Source organism: Telmatherina bonti (genome assembly GCF_933228915.1).
Source record: "Telmatherina bonti genome assembly, chromosome: 10".
NCBI classification, from domain to species: domain Eukaryota; kingdom Metazoa; phylum Chordata; class Actinopteri; order Atheriniformes; family Telmatherinidae; genus Telmatherina; species Telmatherina bonti.
The window spans coordinates 34,343,572-34,369,360 of record NC_136628.1 but is presented as its reverse complement, the minus strand read 5'-3'; the positions used below and the strand labels follow the sequence as shown (position 1 = coordinate 34,369,360).

The 25,789-nt window shown below is 38.3% G+C and overlaps 1 protein-coding gene across 1 annotated transcript in view; it reads left to right on the top strand.

The window, feature by feature from the left end:
• The window catches only part of ntm (neurotrimin), a 585,757-nt gene extending 560,174 nt beyond the window's left edge, over nt 1-25,583 (top strand). Inside the window, exons 5-9 of the mRNA XM_079247868.1 lie at nt 10,494-10,622; nt 15,854-15,974; nt 16,101-16,252; nt 18,998-19,033; nt 23,748-25,583. Of these exons, the coding sequence (XP_079103994.1) occupies nt 10,494-10,622; nt 15,854-15,974; nt 16,101-16,252; nt 18,998-19,033; nt 23,748-23,848 (539 nt within the window). The 3' untranslated portion in view covers nt 23,849-25,583. The remainder of the gene's footprint in view (nt 1-10,493; nt 10,623-15,853; nt 15,975-16,100; nt 16,253-18,997; nt 19,034-23,747) is intronic.
• Nucleotides 25,584-25,789: the final 206 nt, after the last annotated feature.

Sequence of the window (25,789 nt, the reverse complement as noted above, 5' to 3'; positions counted from 1 at the left end):
GAATGCAAACTGTAGTTTGTCCAAACGTCTTTTTTATCCTCAGTGTTCTTTAATGTTCAATGTTCAAGGTATGGCTGTTATTTAAGAGTTCTTTTTAATACTGAAGTATAGATCAACCTAAAAGGATTCATCCTTGCGCAGGTTTCACACGCTTTCTTTCGCCTACACAACGATTCTCTTGAATTATAGCTAAGGTTAAAAAAAAAAGGCCAAAGGTTTTACTTTTTTCTTTTACATTTTTGTATTCTCAATAATACACATGCTATTTACAGGTCAAATCTACATTCACAACCACATGTTTTTACTGGAAAACGAGCGATAGAGAAGCTGTCTTGTTGGAGATGCACGAAATCCCGAGCCAATGTATTTCTATGATTCTGTTTTTTCTTTTTTCTTTTTTATTTCATGCACCCTTTTTATGTTTGGTTGCTTCAAAGAGGATGATTCATCAAAGGAACCTTGGCACATTAGAAAATTCCATATGCCAAAGGCTGATAATCAATGGGAAAGTATCTGTATATTGGTGTCCTGCAGCAGCAGCAACACGGACATTTAAGATTTTTTACCATCTTTTCCTTTCATTGTCTTTTTAAACATCATTTGAATAAGCGTCCCCGCTCCGCGTTTGTCTGAATAATGACGGCTCTGCCGCCTCTTCTCCAACACATTTCCCTCCAACTTCCTTTCTCCCATGACGGAACTGGTTAGCGCGTCTCCGCTCCCAGTCTGTCTTTGGTTATATGTGTTATTCTGTCTGTTAACAGACCCTATCTGCCTCCCCGCTTCTATTTCTTTCCCCCGCCTGCTTGAATTCATCAATTTAAATTCTCACCTCCCTGTATCCCTTTGCTCCCTTTCCTGAAATGCCTCCATCCCTCAAGCATCTGCTCTACTGTCTTTTTTTTCTTCTTCTTCTCCTACAGAGTTGTTCACCTTGCCCTGCACACAAATATCTTTGTCGCTTTCCATTTTCCACCCCGTTTTCTTCTCTGCCCTTGAGTTTGAACGTGGCATTTCAGGGACACAGAAAGGGTACATTATCTTCTGCCCAGCCTCTCTGGAGACTCGCTGCCTCTCTTCGCTTTCTTCTCCCGACCACCTTCCTCCGCGTAGTCTCCCTGATGACCTGCCATGTCACTTTGATGGCGGTGCAGGACACAGTACTATCTCACTAATGACTAGGTCACAAACCCAGCAGTCCTGTTTAACAAAGAATCAGACTTTAGAAGTCAGCTGCACAGGTAAAATGCACTTCGTGTTGGGATCCAGCCTGAAGTAAGGACACATTTAGAAGTCATGTCGTTTTGGTGTTTGCAAAAACTGCCCATCAAAACTGAAGCGAACCTTGAACTTGTCACTTTTACGTTTGTTGTCTCTCGTATACGTCCAGTAAATAGGAACTCCATCCCTGCCTGCTGTTTTCAGTGACTTTGCTCACACAGTTGGGTGAATGGTGTTCAAAATGACACATGAAGAGACACAGCGGTGTGACCACAAGAAAGTCGAACAATAACACAATAATCAGTCGCTAGAAAGTGAAATTTTACAGAAAATGCAGCTTTCAAAGCTGAAAGCTTCTCCTGTTCTGTCTTCTTCCTGCAGCTCCTGTGATTCACTGATAGACAAAGCAGTTTGCATGGAGCAGAAAAGGACCATGACACATTTTCATCCAGTCACGATGCTAAAATCAGCTACATTCATTTGTGGTAAAAAAAAATAAATAAAAAAAAAAAAAAAAAAAAAAAAAAAAAAAAAAAAATATATATATATATATATATATAAACACGCTGTAAGATCATTACACTTGAGAAGATTTTAGAGAAAAAATATATTCGAACAATTTATGGAACATTTATTTCAATCATCAGCAAAAAGCATGAAACCAGCTTATTAATGCGTGTTTCCACTGTTGTTTCTTTTTAACTTTAAAGACACACTACAGAACTTTTGCCATTTTCTGCGTCATGCACCACCTATCAACAGCTTACTCAGCATCCATCCTGCATCCTACCTGACCTGTTGGCTCTCCAGCCAGCAGAAGATGATCTTACGATGACTCCTTTTGTCCCTTTCTCTCTTTTAATCTTCTTGCATTTTAAACGTTGCATGTTCAAAACAGCCAGTGTGTTTTTCAGCGTGAAGCGAAACTCTGCTGCAACGTCACGTAGCCGGATGTAAAAGTTGGATAGTGTTGAGAAGCAGCAACTTCAGAACAACACGATAGGTGTCACTGTGTCAAAGGACAAGTCCAGAATGCAGAGTTTTAATGTCAGAAAGTTTCATAATGTGTCTTAAATAGAAGAAATAATTCTTCTTAACCCTTTAACCATTTGGGCTCCAGACCCAGATCGTTTTTATGTATTTCTAACATAAGATCTTGTACAATCTGTTGGACACTTTATATTTCCATACTTCTGGAGGTCCATCATGCTCCTGCATCTCCATCAGTAGCATTGAAACATGGCATCAATGAAGGAATCAATATTTTTTTAAACAATGAGATATATAACCTGTATCTTTTAATATCCACCAGCGCTGTGAGAGTCGCCTCCTCTGGGACTTTAAAACAAACAAAGACAAACCCATGTCTTTGCACAAGACTGTGCAAGTCTTTGAACAAAGTCTTTGCCTCTGCTGGTTCAGGGGTTTCATCCAAGAACTGCTTTTAATAACCCTTAAAAAAAAATCCAGCCCTGCTTTAACCTTCTCCATCACCTGAACCACCTCCAGCAACTCTCTGCACCATAATACTATTTAATTATTAGTTCTTTTTAAGATATGCTTCTCAAAGTGAAGATGAAACAACTTTGAGGACAGCCTGGTTTTGAGGTTTTTTTTTTTTCTGTTTTTCTACTTAATGAAGCAGATGAGTCTCTAATGTCTAGATATGGTTTCTTATTTCATAGAACTTGTGGGTGAGAGTTTGTTCTGGGAGCTGTAATTGGTTGTGATGGGTACAGTGTGATCTCAAACAGTCTCCCAGTAAGATAATTTAACTTGATATGCATGTAAAATAACCAATTTTAAGATTCAGTTACTTAGAAATAAGACATATACTCGCGAAACAAGATTAATAAGCTGACGCCTTCTGCTTTCTCCGAGAATATCACGCTCAAATCAAATCACCCAAATCAAATCAAATTATATTCATAAAGCACTTACAGAGTAGAACAAAATGTTTTCCACAGCAAATGTTTTTTGAAAGTTAAAAACAAAAATGAATCAAACTTTATCAACAAAGCAGTTTTAATGCATAACAACAACACAAAGCTTTACATCATGAAAACAACAGTTTTTGTGTCTTTAAAAACACAAAAAATGGCACACCCAAGTTTATCACAGAATAAATCAAAGCACACACACACCTAATTATACTGTCATTCACACACACACACACACACACACACACACACACTTAGCACAGAAAGCAAAACAATAGAAACAGTCAGGATATAAGCTAGCCAGACAGACCATATTAAAACATAATGCAGCATTTTGGACAACCTGAAGGTAAAATCTGATCTTTTCGCACCACATATGAGATTAATGATGCAGTTCAGTTCAATTTCAATTCAACTTTATTTATATAGCGTCAAATCACGACAATACCATCTCAAGACGCTTTACAGACAGAAAAAAAACCATCATGAAAGTCAATTCATAACAGGAAACCAACAGATTGAGTTGGAAGCTCCAACTAACTAGTTGAAATGTAACCTGATGCTGAGTCTGGTAAAGCTTTGACTGCTGGTGGTAGTTCAGGAGAGCGACGCACACTGACAGACAACAACAAGAAGACAAATGTGATGATGGTGATAAACTTTCCTGGTAAAAATCTTAATCTGCTGTGGATTAGTTTTGAGGAGTAATTGGTCTCATCTGTCCCTGTGTTAGTGCGGGGATGGATGTGTACTCCATCTCAGTTAGGCTCCAGCAAACCCCAAATAGGACAAATAAAGTACCGACAATGCATGGATACATGGATAGAGGAAAAACATGTCTGACTTCTACACAAAGACATCTATTCTCGACTAATGAATATGTAGGTGCAGAAATCTCCCACATCAGTGTGTTTTTAATGCTTGAATGAATGGACAGTGAAGTGTAACAACAAAGCATATGTGCAGAGACGGAGCTATGAGGAAATAAATGCAACATTTTAAATTAAAAAAAATGAGAAGAGGTTGGAACTATGTGGAAAAATCTGGCAACAGACTGTGAGAGCTTAAGTCAGTGATGCTTTTGCTAAATTGTAATGTTGTCACTCATTCTAATAAGACATAACGGCAACAAGCGATGAAGCATTTCAAGTCTAATTCTGTCCCTTTCTGCCTGCAAACATGTGAGGGTGGGTGGCAGCGCTGTCTCTGGTTTTCTTTTGTGGAGACGTCGGAGGGGCAGGGAAGACATCATCTTCTGTCATGCTTTGTCTTGTTGAGAAGAGACGGACGTCCTCGCAGCTGCACCTGAAATGTTCTGCATTAATGATGCAGAAGCAGGAATGTAAATAAGCTTTGCAAGGAGCACCGGTCAAAGCGGTACCCTCAGAGATCTTTAGGTTTTTGGGTTTGTTGCTGAAAACATCCTGGATCTTCTCCCATTTTCACCGTGTGATGGTCCATCCAGATGTCTCTGAGTCCACAGAAGCTCCTGGACTTCAACATGATGTTTATTTGCTGCACAGTAAAGTCTGGAGCTTTACAAGCATCTCCCAGCTCTCTCGTGCAGATGCATCGGGTGAACGGCGCTTCTCGACGGGGCGCCGTCTGAACGATCAGAGTTCACAGGTTTCCAGTTGAGGCTCGCTGTCTTCCCCAGGCTTTGATTCTCTAAACGGTGTTATGCACCATTGTGAGGAAATGTTTTCTCTAAACTGCAGTTTTCTGTCATCTTTGATGCAAAGATTCTTCCATTTCAGCAGCAAGTCATAACTACCATCAGCTGTTGGAAATGTCATTATTGTTGTTTCACATCCTTATTAGCTTTAATTTAATCCCAGAAAGCATTTTCTCTGCGTTGATGGCCTGAATTAACCAGGAGTTGATGAGAGCATAAATCCCCCTTCATTATGTTGTCGACTAATTAAAGGTCATGGAAAGGGGGGCACAATACTTTAACCCTTTAAGGTCCCGGTCTACCTTTTGGTAGAAGTAAATTTGCAGTGAATTTGATTAATTTCTTTAAAAAAAAAAAAAAAAAAAATGTGGAACTAAACCTGCCTGAGCATCTCTACAAATTGGTTTGGGTATGTAAAACCCAAAATAAATGTTTGTTGGAACAGTATTGTTTCACATTTCACCTTTGTTACATTATTATTAACTGTGTCTTTTTAATATCTCAACCATCTTAAAAAGAGAGAAACTTTTTTTTTCTGGCTGTTTTGTTTGTGTGAATGTTAAATATGTGAGGTAGGCCAGATGGTTCCAAGTACATTAAAATCATTAGTATGCAGGCTGCCTACATGACACATTCTAGATGAAATATTTCTGATGTAATTCATTAGCATATGTTGCAAAATGATGGACTTCAAAAACCTCGTAGTGAAATCTCATCACTGGAAAACGTCTCAGATGAGACCTCAAAGCAACTATTACAGACAGATAGGAAGAATCGGCTTTTTCAATACATGTGGAAGGAAACAGTCTCATATTTTTAGCCTCTAAATGCACACATTTATATTTGTTTCATATTCCCTTTTTTTAAATACCACTGGGCTCAGTGGCAACTTGTAAACCGTCCTCTTGGCAGATTTTTATGTTGTTTTAAAACCATGACCATCGTTTCATGTGAATATATTCAGGATAAAGGAATTAGCATTGCATTATTCTATCTAAATGTCTACATTGTGCCTGCTGTACCTTGTATAATAAGTTGAATATCCCTGTATGAACACTTTAAAGTTTTAGACTTTGTGAATCTGAAACTTCATTCTTCCATCACATGCTTCTGCTGAACATCCATACAGTGTTGCTTAAACATAATCTTTACTTTAATCTTTCCAGATTAACCTCCTTTATAATCCTCACATGATGTGTTCATCCTCTGTGCGAATGTGAAGAAACGTCTCCAATGTTTGATCCCTGAAACAACGTGGTTAAAACCTTCATTATAGCAATTATATCATCGTCTATGTATGTTTTCTGCTCTGCAGGAAATTCTGTCATTTCTTTTTGACATTGTCTCAGTTCACACTCATTAACAAAAGCAAAGAAAGGGGAAGAAAGTGAGGTGAAAAGGTTTTACAGACTTGGTTTGCAGGAATTTGTTACTTAGCTGACAAGTCGAAATCTCCTGTTGTTTTCTAAAGGTGCAGTTTGTAATAAAAGTCCGTGACAGAAAATTACAACATATTTTTAACAACTGTGTTGCTTTTTGTATCGAAGTGCTTCATTTAAATAAGTGGTAAAGTTTTTGTTTTGTTAAAACGAGCCATTTGTGTACTTGCCATGAGTTTACATATATGGCAGTCACCATATGTGTGCCACTATTTTTACTACGGTGTCTCTGAAAGGACAACCTTCTGAATTTTGAAGCTGTATTAACAGCTTTGTTTGATACCTATTAGAACACTGAAATGTAGATCTGCACTATTTACTAGGGCTGTGACAATGTGCTTTTGTCCCGATTCGATTCTGATTTTTTGGGTGCTGATTCGTTTTAAATTGCGATTCTCATAATTCTTCAATACTGCTAATTTTTGTAGATTAAAAGCAAAAAAAAAAAAAATGTATAAAACAATGGGCTATAACGCCCAAGCTGACAAGTAAAAAGATCAATAAAAACAATAAAAATGACCAAAATTTTGTAATAGATTATAATTATTTATTTGAGAGAAAAAAAGTGGATATTTTTTTTTTTTTTTTTTTTTTTTTTTTTACTAAAACCTATTTTAAAATTGTGAAGCAAAAAAATCCCGATTTTCGATTTTTCGATTAGATTTTCCCACCCCTACTATTTACCACCTGGGTCAGGTGGGCGGAGCTTTCCCTCCATTTACGTTGTGCATTCAGCGGGAACATCACCCGGATGTCCGACACTGATCTAAGGACTTGTCCCAAAAGAACGGACCTTTTAACCACCTGTCAAACTAACAAATCAGTCGTTTTGCAGAGTAACTTGTTCCAACTTGATAAATAATGTTGTTGATTGGACTTTATTTACGTTTAGTATTAATGCAAGTTCAGAACTTTGCATTAATTAATTCATTCATTCATTTCCATTTTTTCCGCTGCTTTATGCAGCAAAGTTTTGTTCCAGTCCAACAATTTGTCCTAATTCATCTTACAATGGACACCATTTCCCTTTGCACATGCCAATCTGAAGGAAATGTGTCCAAAATTATGGCTTCATTATGAAGTTTTATTAAGTGTTATTTTTGTGATCACTTTCATCCCAAAAGATCCATTCCCTCTTTTTTTTTTTTTTTTTTTTTTTTTTTAACAACGCCTCTTCCACCTGCAAATGCTTTTTCCTTCATTAAAGAGGCAAAATCCTCCTCTGCTGCTTGTCATCGCTTCTCCCCGTTCATCACTCCGGTGACTGGTAAAGGAGCAAAGCCACTAATACCTTTAAAAAAAAAAAACCATAGAAGAAGAAAATGTTGAAGCAGTTATCATCGCGCCACACAAGGCTGCTGGCTCACAGATGAATTTTTGGATGGATTTTGGCCACTGATGACCACCTTCTATCCAGTGCGCTTACCCCACCAATCTTGATGAATTCCAGTCTTTACCACTAGATGTCAGCCTTTCTTACACAATGCACCTTTAAAGCGGCCCCAAAAAAATCAGCCTGGAACTGGAGGAACAGGATAACCGGAGACATTTTTCTACTTTCTCTACTGCTTTAATCAGGTAGAGAAATAACTCAGAACTCCAGTATCTGCCTGAATAGGATTAATTACCTTTCCATTTCCATCATGCATCAGTTACTGCGTACGTTGTTTTCCATATTAGAGTAAAATACGTGAGGAAATTATTTTTTTCTAACTTATAAACCTTTAAAGCTGGTAACTTGGGACAAACGTGGACGTAACGCATCAGTCTGCTGCTGATCTGAAGCCACCTGCCAGAAGCCTGATGTGAAAGCACGTCAGCTGGCAGCCTCATCATGATTAGCCCTCCTTAGAGGATTTTACTCTGCCACTTTAACTGACACGCTGCTTTCTGTTTGGGACTCAAAGTATCCTATTTTAAGAGAAATCCAAGCAGAAATAAGAAACCTGAACACCTATACGAGCCCTCCTGATACCCCTCATCAGGTGATCGGTGTCTCAGTTAGGACTTTTCTCCATGATGAGCTTCCCAGGTGCAATTCAGTAATATGCCCAAACCCAGCAAAGTGAATCCACGTGCAATTTATTACTGACACCTCCCGACATCTTGGGAGGAGGCTTGAAGTCAATTATGTCTTTTGTTCTGCATGTTGAATGCTGTATTAAGTGCCTCTGTCAAGCGTGTCATATTGATACAAGGAAAAGAAGCGAGGCTGGCATTTTGCCCCGCTCATGTTCTCATATCTCTGCAGCAGACCTGTAAGGCTCGTAGGTTTGAAAGACAGAATTAAAAAAGAAAAAGGAAAAAAAAAACAAAGAATTTGTGGAATATCTGGCAGACAAGTGATAATGAGCAGGGACTGAACAAAGCACTAATCACCAAGTATTGTAACATATTCTGAAAATGTCAGCATGCTAAGTGCTGGAAGAAACAATGCACAAGCATGAGATGTAGACATAATCAGACTTATGACATGATGTTTACAAGTGAAAGCTCTGACAAGTATATTCAGTGGTGTGGGAAAAAGAAGTGGATCTAAAGTCAAAGGTTGGTTGTTTTATTCTCTGACAAAAAAAAATGACTTGTTCTTTGTGCTTTCTAATGACCTCAACAGATGACATGTGATGCTGGGTTTCTATGAATTTACCAGAATGCAGAAATAGTGTGTGTCATGCAGATTAACTCTTTTACCGCTGACTAAATGTTTTAGTGACAACAAACCAGACTATAAAGCTGGCCGAGCATCTCCTCTTTGTTAGGGAATGTGACACGAACATGTGTGGATCTTGTCCCATTACCGAAGCAACGGTAACGAGGACCAAATCTTCTCCAAACCAGCAGGAGGCTGAAAACGTCACATAGAAATGATAAGTTAATGCTGTTGAAAGTCATTCTATAATACCATAATACATTTATTTATTGGTGACTAAAAAAAAGGCAGAAATGTGCCCATAATTACAAAAATATTATTAGAATATTATTATATTATTATATTACAAAATATATTATTATTATTATTATTATTATTATTATTATAGCAAAATGTTAAAAGATGCAAAGTACTTACTTTGTCATGCGCTACAAAGCTGGATTATCTCTTATTGAGGTAACTTCAGGGTTAACCTGGGCTTTTCCATTTTACAACACTGGTTGACTCCTTATCAGGTTAAATCACCATGGTAACATACACTGAATGATCAGGTTATGGTCTGGATAAGAGTTAAAAGCACTACCTCCTGACCAATCAGTTCTCTAGGAAAGTGGCCACCATCACTCCTTATGATGAAAAATAAAACCTCGTCGCTGACAGTATGGTTTATATTTGTTTTTTACTTGTTTCCAGGTATGTTTAGCTCCTGTTTAGCATCTGAAACAATCAGGTTAATAATAATTCTCACATGTGGCAGAACTGCAGATCCATGAATTTATGGAAACGCTACTGCTTGTGTCGTCATGGTGAGGAACTGATATTCCAGCTCAAACTGAAAGGGAAGTTTAAAGGAAATACAGGAAGCTTTGCATGGAAATAAATCAGAGCTGTCTGTTTATATTGTCTGATAAGTTCATTTGGTGTAATGTCACAAATTTATGCATTAAAAGTGGATCTTTTTTTTTTTAATTCCTCAACTTTTTGATGAATAATTGTTTCTGCATGCTGAAGAAGCCGCTCTGCAGGGTTTCTCCATGTCTGTGATCTGTCAGTCGCTGCAAACTGCACCTGTTACGTCATGTCTGTTTAGGTCAACGCAGGTACCAGAGACGTTGTTAACCACACTTCGTAGTACAGGCCTCTGGTGAAAACCACATTGCTTTTTATTAAGCTGGACTTTAAATCCTAAAATTGAAGAAGTACTGAACATCCTGAACAGCAGCGGCTTTACTGACTCCTCTTTCCAAACATAAATTCTGTGTTTTTATAAGATCTGGAGCTAAACTTTTCTCCTCTCAGTCAATTTAAATAATCTTTTCTCAACAAATGTTGCTGCTCGTCCAAAAGCTAACGCTTCCCCTAAGAACTAAATGAAAAATGATTCTCCGAAGCATCCATTAACCCTCTTAATCAACACCTTCCTACTTGCTCTCATCCAGCAGTGTTGATGAGAGGCCATGCAGGGACGCGAGTGTGTGAAAACACCCAATGAGGCCGCAGCTGTTGACTCATCTCATTAACTCTAAATGACCCACTCCACTTTTCTCCCACTCTGTGATCTTTCACAGGGGACCTGGTGTCAGATGACGAGTTCCTGGAAATCCCATCTATCTCCAGACACAGAGCGGGGACGTACGAATGCACAGCTGTCAACGACATCGACACAGATGTGCAGACTGTAGACATCACCGTCAACTGTGAGTTCGGCAGCTGCAAATTTCACTTTGCTGAATTATTTCTCAGTTCTAATAATACAAACTGCTGTTTTATTTCACGTTGTTATTCGCCTTTCGCACCGCGGTATGACGCAGAAGGATGGCGTTATGGTGCAATGAGTGCAATAAGTCAAAACTCCAAGAAATGGCAAAGAAAAAAGAGAATATTTTTGTGGATTTTTACCTAAATGTTTAGTTTTATTGCTAACATCTTATAGACACAAAGTTATAAAAGTTAAATCCTAAAATATTTGGTATAAATGACTGTAATCCTGCTTTAATGACTATAGATAAAAATGTATTAATATATGTGATGTAAAATTCTTTTTACACGATGTGAATGTTTTACAGCTCGACATGCTGTCAGTCTGTTTTTCCTGAAAGAGAAAACAAAATATATGAGTTGATATATGCAAATGATAATGAAATCAGAAGTTTTTGTTTTATACTCATTAAACCAGGATATATTTTACATTTAGGGTCTTATATATTTCTTTTAGAATTCCATTTTTTTGTTGTGATTCCATCCAACTAATGTAATAAACGTTTAGTTTTTAGAACAAATTAATTAATTCTACAATAGCTTAACTTTTACTGGATGACATTAAAAGTTTTACCTTTACCAAACCACGTTAACTATTACTGAGTGTGCAATTTATGAAAAAAAGCAGAGGAGGGGACATTTTAAGAAATCTTTTTTTTTTTTTTTTTTTTTTTTTTTTATGAAATAACTGGCAACACGTTATCTTTCATTCCTTATTCCAAACTGGAAGAAAAATCTGGAAAATAAGAATGAAAGTCAGTATAATTTTGGCCTATTTAAAAGATTCTCATGATTTTTTAATGCCCTTACCTCTAAACTTACCAGAACAGTCTGGTGTGGGGAGGGATCTCAGCTTTGTTTGACCTTTTCTTGTGTATATATCTTTTCATATAACTTTTAGACTGCCTCGACCAAAGACTGGAACATTAGTCGATCCCCCCCGGGATAAAACTGAATGACCAGAGGGGGGGTAAATCCCCCTCATCCCCACCCCCAACAAATCGCACCCTGCTCCTACTGAGCGACTTATGTAGGTGATGTCTGCTCGCTTTTTCAGTCGCCTGAGATTCTGGGCTGAACTGAGCAGGTTGGTAAATAAAGGACACTTCATACGTAGCAGCTAGCTTAACATGAATTTCACAGGATCTTCCAAACCAGTATAAGCTCGATCTTAACATTCATGTTGCCAATTTTCTCAGGTTCTCATTTATGGACACAGTCTGGTGGCTGTGCACTGCAAAAACTCAGCTTTAAAAAACAAGAAAAAAATTAACAAAAATTAGGTAAATGTTGCTTAAAATAAGATAAATTATCTGCCAACAGAACAAGAACATTTGGCTTGTCAAGACTTCCCAAAACAAGTAAAAAGAGGAATTCTCTGGGATAAAAACTAAGAATGATCTTACCTTTAATAAAATAAGCATGTGTACTCAATTTAAGATTTTTAATCTTACTTAGATTTCAGTTTTTGCAGTGTGGAGAAGTTTATCTCAGCACCTTGTCAGTAAAACCAGTTAAAGATACTTCCTGTTGGTGTTTGTAGCCCCAGTTTGCTCTCTTTAAGCTGTGGCTTTCTAACCATAACTGATTGCTGTTAAGGGAGCCCTGGTGTGCCACAAAACCTCCCTCTTCATTATTAGAGCAGTTTAGGATTCAGGTGGCTGATGGCGAGCTGTTAGTCCGCCATCTGCAGCCTCTGTGGAGACAGAGACGCATTTTCCAGTTTCAGTGCATCTGTACAAGAAGCCTCAGATTTCTGTTCCCGGCTGTCGGAGGTGAAACCTTCGTGGTTTTCTGCTGAGTGAGTCAGAGATCAAGAAAAAAAATCTGAAAGAGAGACGGGCTGTTCTGTTCAGCAGAGTTGAAAGTGCGATGAACGATCCACCAAAGTCTCACTTGTTTTAGTTTTCACACAGTTCGTAGCAAACATAGATCAGAGGTGAGAAAATAACTCGGACAAGTCCTTCCACCCACCCACCATCCACGATGCAGATTCACTTAGCAAGCCTTTTAGTGCACCGTTTATGTGCACGGTTAAAATATTTTAAGGTCAGAATTGATCTGGTGCTGAAGAGCCAGAAAAGGAAACGGGTCCTCTCACTGTGTAAGCTGTAACCGATCACGCTGTTGTCACTCAGCTCATTCAGCACTGACTTGATGTTGACGTGTACGCTTCTCTCTCTGCGCTTGAATTCCCAACAGAGAAGCAGCAGGTGAATAAAGAGTTCATTTCTTTACCTCTCTGATGCAGACTATGGCATTTCTTTGTGTTCTGATGCTCGATGAAGATAATCTGTAACTGCTATTTAATCACAAGGACCCCCGTAATTTATTCCATCAATTAATCAAGTTTAGATGTAAAGCACATTTAGACACAACTCGCGTTGACCAAAGTGCTGAACGGTTATGCTGGGCGGAAACTGTGCGATTTTAGAAATCTGTCGGGGAAATGCTCCCACTGCACGACCGGGTTTGTCCCTCGTGCTCTATTTGACCGTACGACATGTGTACTCATACTGTACGACTGCTGTCAGCCACGATTATTGACAACCACGACTAGATGTCGGCGTGTGACAGCACGAAAAACAAAGGTTCCTAGTTGCTATGACAACCACAGCGTGCCTGACAACAAGATGGCGAGCAGGCAGCAAGTTGTTTGCGCTCAGTGTCTGGTGCGCTGAAACGGAAAAAAAAAAGGAAAATGATTTGGGTACGTGTGTCCACCGCACGTGTCTGAAGTTGGGGTTGCCCGCCATTGTTTAAAACTGCACCGGTGTCTTCTGCGCAGGTGCGAACGTAGAATCGTGACGTAACACCACTCACACTGTACGAGCTACGGCAAAAATTTCTGACATGCCAGAAGTTTGATCGGGAGGTCACAGCATCATCGTTAGAACATAGCAGCAATTAATCCTTCCTCGTGAGTGTTCTCACACTGTACGGCTTACGACCTCCCGACCGGACATCCCGACGCTACCATGTTTCCACGATGACGCAGCGTGGTCTGGCAAGAGGAGGTGTGTTTTTAGCCCAGATGTAAGAGTCAATGGAAGGGCAGCACTGACCTTCCACTGACCTGACATTAGGTTGTCTTAATGTCAGGCCCACATGAAGGCGACCTGCTGACAAGCATCAGAACGAGGAAGAAAAGGGATTTAAGGGAGTTTGAACGTAACATGTTTGTTGCAGAAACTGCTGATCTGCTGGGATTTTCACACACAACCATCATTACAAAGACCGGTCTGAAAAACCAGTAATGTCCAGTGAGCAGCAGTTGTCTGGGCTAAAATGTCTTGTTGATGTCATTTCAGCATGGGGATGACATTTTCAGAGGATTAACTGGGCACGGAGCTCAAAGGGTTCAAATAAGTTGAAAACATGAGGTCAAACAGTCTGCAGGATGTTTAAGGTTACGTCGGATAAACAGCTGTTCTTCTCCATCTGACCTGACGGAGGGAACGCTGATGGAGAGATGAATAAACAGGTTATGACTTACAGGAAGTGTTGTAAACCGATCAGAGGGACAAAATGTTTGTTTTTAAAGGGGAATTTACATCACAGTGTGGGAAGTTTAGCTAATTTTACATCAAATACAGCAGTTTTTTGTCATTAGACTGTACATAAATAAGTTAAAACTGTAAGTAAAACTTTATTAGACAGGAAGGAATTTATAAAAAAAAAAATAAATAAAAAAAAAAAGCACTTAGATTTTAAACTCTATAAAATGAGGTGAAGATACTCTGACTGTCATGGGGTGGACGCTATGCAGACCACAGAGGCAGGGATGCAGAATCTAGAAGATCTAGTCTTTGGAAAAAAGAACCCAGGAGACATGAAGAAGCCCAGGGACTAACGGAGACTAACTCCAACACAATGAACCTGTAAAACACAACTGAACTGAGGGCTAGAAAAACTGACAGAACTTCAGACACAGGTGTGAAGAATGAACTAACGAGAGCAGGTAAACTAACAGGAACAAAGGCTACACAGGAAAAAACTACAAAATAAAACAGGAACCTGGAAAAAATCACATCATACCAGTACCCCCCAAGGCGGCTAGCGACATAGTTCTGGAGGGCGGCCAGGAGGCCGGGACAAACGGGGCAGGCCTGGCTCAGGAGCCACCTCCTCAGACACAGGAGCAGCCAGATGGTGGAGGAGGAGTGACCTCCTTAGGAACAAGGGTCTGCAGCGCCGGACGAGATCTGGGCTGGGACACAGGCGGCTGGGACTGGAGCTAGGGGGGGACACCCATGGCGTGGACCTGAAAGCCAATCTAGTTACCCAGAAAGGTGACTGGACCTTCATATCTAATGGCTCCAGTTCTTCATTCAGCCCCAGCATCATTCCCATGAGTTCGGCCGAAGTAATGCTTGCTGGAAGATCTAGAACAGGGGAAGGCAACTCTGGTCCTTGAGTGCCATGGTCCTGCAGATGTTAGTAGTTTCCCTGCTGCAACACAGCTGATTTAAATTGATGGCTAATTAGCAGACTTGTGCAGAGTTTAATGTCAAGCTTTGCACAAGTCTGTTAATTAAGTCTAATGTGTGCCAGGTGTGTTGCAGCAGAGAAACTCCTAACATTTTCAGGACAGAACATCAGACACTGGTGTGAAAAATGAACTAACGAGAGCAGGTAAACTAACAGGAACAAGGGCTACACAGGAAACAGGGAAAAACTACAAAATAAAACAGGAACCTGGAACACGGAAAACATCACATAACACCGACTTCATTAAACCTTGTTAAGAAGAAATAATATTTTCAAGTAAAATTCATAAATCAGTTCATGAGCAATTATCAGCTGACTGAGATCAAAAGAATGTTTTGTTATTATTTTATCGTAAGTCCCTGAGCGACATGTTGATGCGTAACGGCTCTGAATGCTCAACGTTTGCCTCAGACGGTAGCGATATGTTTCAGAACGTGTCCTTGCTGCAGGAGAAAGAAAAAGAGGCGATTTTATTACAGCGTGCACAGTTAACTCCCCATCACAGTTTCCAGAGACAGTACAACCTCACCGTGATAAATATCAGACGTAAATTGTAGTTTTAATTCTGTTTACGTAAAGAGGTTGTGTGGATGGCTTTGTGCAGCCTCTCATGGTTACTCGCCTCGCGTTGCCGTGCAGTCCTGAACACAGAGCTTGTGTTGTTGCCGCCTGCTTGTAGACGCTCCAACTGTGTCAGAGGGCAGAGATGTCGGCGTGACTCTGGGCCACAGAGGGGTGCTGGAGTGTGAGGCGGACGCCGTGCCTGAGGCAGACTTTGAGTGGTACAAAGATGACAGAAGGTAATAGATTTCACTTTTATATTTTTAAGTGTGCAAATAGAAGATATAAAAGTTTACAGGACTTAACGTTTGTCAGTAATTGAATGCATATTTGAGAAATATTTTATTTTCATGCCTCACATTTAGAATTTTCAGTGGTCTGGACGGCATGGAGATCCTCAACCATGGATCGCTGTCAAAGCTCACATTTTTTAATGTGTCTGATGCTGATTACGGAAACTACACCTGCGTCGCCATAAACAAACTCGGGAGCTCAAACACAAACTTCCTTCTGTATGGTGAGTAAATGTTTTTGCATGAACAAAGTGGGACTGCAGGCAAAGTATGCTTTCATATTTCATGTGTTATGACTCATAAAAACAGTATAGAGCCCTGCACTTAGACTATTAAGTCATGGATGTATGAAAAAAGAATAGAAATAGTGTGTTATGATTCCTGGCTGGAAATGATTTCACCCTCCGTGTTTTGAGGCGTTAACACGGTGGTTCCCAACCTTCACAGCTCTACCAGAAAAACTCGAGTACCCATAATCTGCAGACGATCACAATCCTAAATGCTTTAGACAAGGCATCTGGAAATCTTTGCACTTATTGGCAATATTTTACTTCCTGTACAATAGTTCTTTGTGGTTTAAAGTGTTTGGAGGGGAATTTAAGGCAAACAGATACTCATAGAAGCATTTGCACCTGCAAAGCAGTGGAGGCTGATGGAGTGTCAACCACGTGTCCGTTCCATGACTTGTTTCTTATAGCGATTTAAACTCTGAGTTCTTTTGTTTTTACTCAGTCACCAAACAAAGAGAATGGTACATTCCTGAAGTTACCAGCCAATCAATGTTTCTACTAGCTGGATTTTTTTTTTAGGAAAATAAAATCCAGTTATTGAATTTCCATTTACATCAACAGAATTCTCTTAATTTTCTCTTTTCATTCCAGGGATAAAGTGGCTTTGGATAAATGCGTCTGCTAAATAAATGTAGAATAGAATAGAAGAGAATAGAATAGAATAAAGTCATTATGTTGAAGGGAATAAATGTAGTTTCACAGATTTCTTTTACATTGTTACTTAAATAAAAAGAAGAAATTTAGCTTCCCAGTGATTTGTAATATTTAAACCAAAGTCAGAGAAATCACAAAATAAAACAAAACAACACAATAATGATAAACACAATAATCTCGACTAAATAGTCCATCCATTAGCCCATCTACATTTCTTTGAAATGTAATCAGATTTCTTCAGCAACTCTTTCTAAATCTGTGCAACTCGAGATTTCGCTTCACATTCAGCTGCACTTTGTTCAGGTAGATGCTCATTAAGGACACTTTGCATGCTAATATAAGCAGTGGCATTATGATACGTCATAGAATAGTATTTATTGTAAAGACAGTGATTGTAATACCAGCGTAAATAAGCACATGATAAAAGGACCATTAGCTTCTATTTATATCCACTAAAGTAATTTTAACATTTGGTGCGTCTTGATTTTGCATTATTTAGCAGACCCCAAACTTTTAGTAATTTCATATAATAACATAAATTTAGTCCATCTGGTAGATATGTTTTCAGTAATTAATCTAATTGTATTAATTACCTTTTGTATGGTTTCCTTAATTTTGTTACAATTAATAAATGATCAAATTACTGGAATCCAGTAAGTTACTTAAATATAATTATTAGGGGTGGAAAACTGAATTGAGAAAATCAATTATCAGGATTTTTTGCTTTACAATTTTAAAATAAATTTTTTTTGTTAAAAAATCAATTGTACTTCAATAAATAAAAATAATCCATGATAAAAATTTTTTGTCATTTTTATTGTTTTTATTGATCTTTTTGCTTGTCTTCGTGGGCTTTATAAGCAGCAGCATGACAGTCTGGCTACTGCTGTTTTCTTCCTAACTGAAAAATGACAAGCAAAAACATTTTGTAATTTTTTTTGTTTGTTTTGTTATTAATCTCCAACAATTAGCAATATCAAAGAATCGAGAGAATCACAATTTAAATAAGATTGGCACCCAAAGAGTTGGAATCAAATCGGGACAAAAGCATATTGTCACATATAATATTTATGACTTTGTTTAAAGAAATTATTGCAACTTTTAAAGGCTGATGATGGTTTTAAGTGAAAATCAAATGAAATGAAAAATTCTTTATTAAAGGGGAAATTCAATAAAATTAAAATAGATTCAATTCAAAGAAATTTAAAAAATTAAAAATGAAATTAAAATTAAAAATGAAATAAATTCAAAGGACCCATCATCAGTCTTGCATGTCACATGGAACCAAAACCAGAATAAACATTTTATAAAGTTATTTTGAGTTGAATCTGCACACTGATGAAGCAAGCCATGATGCTCCATTTATTCACGTATCTATTGGGGGTACAAAGGGTTAAGGATTGGAGTTTTGGGAATCACTGATGGGAACATTCAAATTCCAAATAAAAACATGAAATCATACCATTTGCCTCAACGGATGGCATCAGATTTATAAAAATGTTACAGCATAACACATCACAACATGTTAACAAAACACAAAGATGTTGTTAAGCATAACAGTGATTAGGATTACATGAATATACACACAATGGCAGACGTTTGGTTTCATCAGCAATAAAAAGCTGCAGAATTCTCTCTGATATTATGTTTTTGAAAAATCTTTCATTTATGTAGCTTTTCATTTCCTTGACTAGCCTGTCTGACCCTATTATATCAGAATAACATCATGAAGAGGATGTAAGAACTGCCCACGACTGCATATTACCAAAGGTGTTACGAAAATAATAGCAAAGTCATTTTATGGAGAGAGTAGTAATAAGTGTTGTTCAGCTTATAGCTTTGCCCTCTGACACCACCTGTAATTTCAGGGTTTAGTTTAAACCATCCAGTGTGAAAACTGTGCAGCTACAATATTCAAATTCCACTCAGCAGCCTACTTTTCATGCTTTTCTCAAGTGTTGCCACTGATGCGTTGCTGCTCTGTTTCCGACTTGTTGCTCTGTTCCATTTGTTTCTCCGGTGTAGTGGTAATTGAACCCACTAGCTCCACACTATTGCAAGGTTAGTATTCTCCACCTGCATGCAATTTCAACTGCTGTGGAGTGAAAGTATCGAGTGCATGCTGTAACACATCAAACATGGTCATTTTCACAAACTGGTCGCTTGGCTGCATCGTCACTGCTGTAATTTCTAATCATCTCTCAGCTTTCATTCTGTCCTGATGACAGTCTTCTCACCCTTGGTTTGCTCCATGAATGGACATGATTTAGTGATTGACAAATGTCTCTTTAAAAAAAAAAAAAATTGGAAACAGTGAATTTTGTGAAAATGGGAAATGCAACTGGGTTTTGTTAACCATGTTTCGTTTTTCTCCTTTGCAAACCTAACTGCCTCTCTGTGTGACGTTGGCTTCATTTTGATTTTTTGCATGCTCTTTCCCCCAATGTAAGTATTCATCAGCTTTCATTACTGTAATTTGTGTTTGTGTGACTTATTGTACATGTAGTTATTCAATTCAATTCAATTCGATTCAGCTTTATTTGTATCACTCCACTCCACAACAATGTTGTCACAGGGCACTTTATATACACGAATCAACATACACATCATCTCAAGTCAATTCATACATATCCTATTATAGAAACCAACTGATTGCATCGAGTCATGACTTTGATCCAATCCCCCATCCTGAGCTGCACGCGGCGACAGTGGGAAGGAAAAAACTCCCTTTCAACAGGAAGAAAACCTCCGGCAGAACCCGGCTCAGGGAGGGCAGCCATCTGCCTCAACTGGCTGAGGTGGAGGTTATGCTGTAGTACAACCCCAATTCCAGTGTGGTTGGGGCAATTTATAAATATAAACAGAATACAACAATATGGAAATCTTTTTTTCACATATTCAATTTACTAAACTGCAAAGACGACATATTACATGTTACAACTAACTAACTTTGTTTTTTGCAAATATTTCCTTATTCTGAATATGATGCCCGCAACACGTTGCAAACAAACTGGGACAGGTGCATATTTACTACGGTGTTGTGTCACCTTTCCGTTTAACAACACCCAATAAACGTTGAGGAAATAAGGCCACTAATTGTAGAAGCTTTTAGTTGAAATTCTTTCCCACAGCTTGATGTACAGCTTCAGTTGCGCAACAGTCCACCGTCTCTGTTGTCACATTTTAAGCTCCATAATGCGCCACATACTTGCAAATGTCTGGACTCCAGGCAGGCCATTCTAGTTCCTGCAGATGTTATAACAAAGTCATGCTGGTGTAAAACATGCAAAATGTGGCTTAGCATCGTCTTAGGGATTAAGCAGGAATGTCCCTGAAAAAGATGTTGCATAAATTGCTCCAAAACCTATCTGAACCTCTCAGCATTAATGGTGCCTTCACAGATGTGCAGGTTACCCACTAACACACCCCCGTACCCTCCCAGATGTTAGCTTTTCATCTTCACGTTGATAATCTGGATAGTTTTTTTCCTCTTTGGCCCAGATGACATGATGTCCATTTAAAATGTGGACTTGTCTGACCACTGCACACTTTTCCACTTTGTGTCAGCCCATCTGTGATGAGCTCATGTCCAGACACACCAGCCGTGATTCTGGGTGTTGTTTAACGACCTAGGCTTTGTATTAACGAGTTTCAACTTGTACTGCAACGAACTGTGCTAAATGACAATGGTTTTCTGATGTGTTCCTGTGCCCAGATGGTAAAATCCATTACACAATGATGTTGCTTTTTAACGCAGTGCTACCTGAAGGATTTCAGGTCACAGTGTTGCTTTTCAGCCTTGCTGCTTACGTACAGAGATTTCTCCAGAATCTCTGAATCTTTTGATAATATGATGGACAGTAAAAGCCCGTATTTCCTGCAATTCTACTTTGAGAAATATTACTCTTTCACTGTTGGACCATTTGCTCACATAGTTTTTCACAAGAGGTGAACCTCTTCCCATCCTTGCTCATGAATGACTGAGCCTTTCGAGGATGCTCCTACCATACACCTGGTCACCTGTGGAATGGTCCAAACAGGTGTTTTGTTTAGTATTCCTCAACTTTCTCTGTGTTTTTGCCATTGTCTCAGCTTTTTGGGACGTGTTGCAGGGATCAAATTCAAAATGAGTAAAATCTTTACAAAAAATCCATTAAAATTTATCACTTTGAATTGGAAATATGTTGTTTTTGTAGTGTATTCAGTTGAATATAAGTTAAAAACTGATTTACAGATTGTATTAATGTTTTACACAATGTCTCAGATTCATTGGAATCGAGGTTGTATGCCAACTGTACATCCTGTAAGATACAGACTGTCATGATTAATTGGTTTTATTTGAATCAGATAGCAGCTTCACATGCAGAACCTGCAGATGCTGTCGAAGCAGACAAACATGACAAACATGAGGCAAACACCTCACATACCTTGATATTCAGCATGTCCTTGTGACTGCTGGTTGCAACATCTTGTAAGCAAACCCACTTCATTACGACAGCAGAACTGTATTAATGGCTTTGATTTTGACGACGAGTGAATGTAATTATTCTAATAAACCATATGCAGGATTAGGGATAATCCACTGTGGTGCAGTAATTGCAGCGATGCCCTAAAGGAAACTCTGGTGGACTCATAAAAGTCAAAGGAAATGAGAAGTCGCTGTCACAAGCTTCAAAGTAGAAGGTTAAAAACAATTGTGGCAGCAGTTCATTAATAGCTTGATGGGAATTTCCAGTTGCGATACGTTGTGTTTTCTGGCTAAAACAGGATGTACTCCATTTTTGTAAGAATATTAAAAACTGATAGAAAGCAAAACAACAAAAATTTGTTCAATTTTAAAGTTTCTCATCAGCTGCAAAAATAACATATTTTCAAGTCTTTTCTATCCGAATATCCACAACCAAAGACATCAGAAGATTTCTTTTGCAGACTCTGTATATGGAAAGCCAATTTGGCCACATATGTGTGATGGGGCGTCTTTAGGGTCACACCATGCCAAATTAGCCCTCCACATCGGCAGAGGTGTATAAAATAAAGGTAAAGTAGAAGTCCTGTCGTGTCTTTGGATCTACCTGTGCATTTAGAACAGGTGTTTTTACTAACAGGCTCATCTACCTTGCTGTGGATCTGAGCTAATTAAATTCAGATGGTTTAGTAACTGGTTGGAAAGAGCTGCTGGACAGGACTTCTACTTTGTGGCACCTGGATTATACACCTCTTCACATCGATAGTCCCACAACTCAATATTCTGAGCCAAAATGCTCCAAAATGCAGGCAATATAAAGGCTCTCAGCTATAACAATGGCTGCCAGCCAGTAAGGTGATTTAATATATTTATGGCCTTGTTTTTTTAATTCAACATTTAATATTTTGACTTTTGAAATATTGCATTGTTGGTATTGCTTCATGTATTCTATCCCCCAACAAATCCCACAAATCACATACTTGCTTCACTTATTTTTGGGAAAGACTAAACTATCACAGTTTTACTAAATACTTTAGTTAAAAATGTTTCTGAGTTATTCCCCTGCAAGAGAAGCCATTAAGTGTTCATTCTTCAGGGTGCTGCAATCTCATTTTTTCTGAAGCTTTGGAGCACAAACACAGGTTAACGTGCAGATTAGCATCTATCTATTTACAGTGAAACCAAAAATTTTCAGAAACGGATTTAGTGGTGAAGATTTTCACAAATAAACACTGTAATATTTGCTGTGCACAAAAAGGTTTTTCTTTTTTATTGTTGTAGCTTTTTTTGTATTATTGTGACCCTTTCTCCTGATTTACATAGCTAACTTGGTTAGCAATAGTGCTAGTTAGCTTTGTTAGAAGGACTTTTCACTAGCTTGCGCCATCCTACAAATCAGAGCGTGTTTTATTGGTTAACTGCTACATTAAACATTGGACTGCCCAGGGGTCGGCAAATTTTGAGAACAAGCTGATTTTCACTAAAGTTTAGTGAGAAAATGTTGACATCACACCTTTGACTGCGCTACTTCACTGAACATTAAATGACATAAACTGACACAAAATTGCCTGTCAGTACTCGTAAAAAAAGAGAAAAGTTGTGCACAGAAAAAAGAAGAACCACAATATTAAAATGACCTGTGTTTGGGTGAATTTAGCCTCTAACAGATTAACTAAACTCTGTATAAAATCTTATTTAAACCCCATTTTACGGAAGCCAAGAGAGGCCATTCCTGGAATTATTTTAGTTTCAATGCCATTATCTTGAAGGTCATTTTCAAATGTTACATGTTGTCTTTAATTTGAGAAATTGGCCTTTTCAAGAGATAATGGCATACTGTAACTGGTTAGATGATCTTTTTTCTTCAGAAAAAATTAAAAGAAAAGCTAAAAAATGGAAATTATCATATAAAATAAGCAGGAATTATCCCAACTAATAAGGATGTAGGACAATAAGTTGAGACAAGCAAATGTCACAAAAATATTTTTGTTTAGAAACAAAAATGTCATTTAATAAATTATTTCAGTATCTTCAGAAAAGATCTTTTAACTCAAATTCAATATTTAAAAATGGCCACTCTTAGCTTCTGTACCATCTTGATGCCAACCACAATGGTGACTGATTTTAATTAGACAAATATAATATTGCTCTAATTATTAACCCCTTCATCAATCACAATCACTTCTTGTTTGATGACTATTCTTAAAAGCATGTAATGCTGTGCAGTTATCTGCAGACAGGAAGCTGTAACACACAGGAAGAGAAGCTGTCATGAGCGGTGAAACTTACCTGTGTTGTTTTTCCTGTCAGGACCGAGAGCAGTTCAGGATGGCAGCGGTGGAGCAGTGGGAGTGCACTCTCACACCTGGCTCCTCTTCATTGCCTTCATGCCCTTCCTGCTCTGGTTTTGAAGAGGATTGGATTGGAAAAGCAGTATTTTGTGTGCAAGTGTTTGTTTGTGAGCCGGAGTGTGTGTGTGTGTGTGTGTGTGTGTGTGTGTGTGTGTGTGTGTGTGTGTGTGTGTGTATCCGTGTGTGTTTCTTTTTTTTTTTTTTTTTTCTTGAAGCAGAAACATGAACTGATGCACAGTGAGTGCATGAAGCATCCTGCAAAGCGTTGATGTTGACCCACTAAATAAGTGCAGAATCCCTTTCTGTTCTTTGTCTTTCTAGATTTTACAAATGTTCCAGATGTTTCTCCCTTTAATTGATTTTATTTGTCAAAATCCTCCTCAGTGTAATGTTACCCTGAACATATCAAAAAGGAAAAGATTTTTAAAATGTGGACTTTCTGAATCCAAATGGATTGAAATGGTTACGTTTTACCTTGAACCATGTTGCATCGTCATTTCAGCTCCCAAGAAAAAGACAAATTTGCTTCAAGTGTGTGAAGTGAATGTGAAATCCCTTCACGTCTAACTGAGACAGTGAAGCAGAAGGAATTGAGGTTACCCTGAGACTGAAAGCCTGGTATTAGCATATTTTAATGTATAATAATTATCATTCAGTCTGGTTGTTGAAGGCAAACCCGTTTTTGACCGTGAAGTATGTTCCTTCTCAGCGTTATAGTAATATATTTGGAGTTGTGTTATGCTAATATTCCTCACTTTTTTTTTTCAAATATATTTAATTTTAAATATGTTTGGGAAGGGGAAACATATGAAGTTGTAATTATTTACAAAATATCTAGTTTTTCTGTCTTTGTTGTCTTTTGATTTTTCTTCACCAGCACCAGTTGTACACAGAAAAGAAAAAAAAACAACAAAAAACAAAGGTGTTGAAAATAATTGTTAGATTTAAGTATTCACAGCTAGTGGGAAAAGGTTAACTTAAGTAATGCAAATGAATTAATGCCGTTGCTACTTGTTTGACATCTTGTTTGAAAAGAAAAAAACAGAAAAAAGTACCTGTTCATGTTTTAAACCAGCATTTGAGGGTTCGAGTCCGATCAATTAGAGCCTGTTAAGAGAAAATAAACGTGTTTGCATGTACTTAGACACAAATAACCCAAAGACTTAAACAGTTCTCACAAACCCATGTTTTTTTTCCTGTTTGGTCTTCTTCAAAAGTTGTTTCTCCAAAAGAAGAGGTGGAAAAGTGTAAAGTTTGAGTTGGACTGTCAGATGTCTGCCTGGAAATGGCGTTTAAGGATTTCCAGGATCTACTGTTGATCATGTAAGTCACAACAAGCGAGACGGATCCAAGGCCTGAGCGCAAAGGCTAAACTGTTTTTTTTTCTTTCATATTTGGTTTGCGTCACGAGGAAATAAGAACATAATGAGAAACCAGAAGAATTCTGTCCTATGTTTATGCAGGCAGATCAGAAGGCAGAAGACCCAAATCTTCACTTCATTCTGTTGCGAGATTAGGAATTTTATGCAAAAATCAGTAACCTCTCACAGTGCGACAGCGAGAATTAAACCCGGTAATTCATCTTCATCTGTTAGCCGGCGCTTGGCCAACCCTCCGGCAGCGGAGTGCTGAGTGACAACCACAGAGAAGCTACACAAGAGAGCTGTACTCTGTATCATGTTGCATTTGGGGGGGATTCATGAAAATGACATCAAAAGCAGGAAAATTTAATGAAGTTAGTGTGTGTCATATTTGTGATGCAGTGTTTCTCTTTTAATGATCTAATTCAGTTTGTTTACTGCATCTATTACCTATTTCTCCTGTTGTGAGGGGGGTGCGAGACGGGAAAGGTCTTTGATCCGAGAGCTTGGATTGAGAATTATTAGAACACGAATTTCAATTTCAATTTCAGCTCCAATCAAAAAGGTTTTTGAAAAAATAACGTATCTTTATTCCAAGCATTGCAACTCAGGTTGTTTTGCATTAACAGAGAAACGCCTC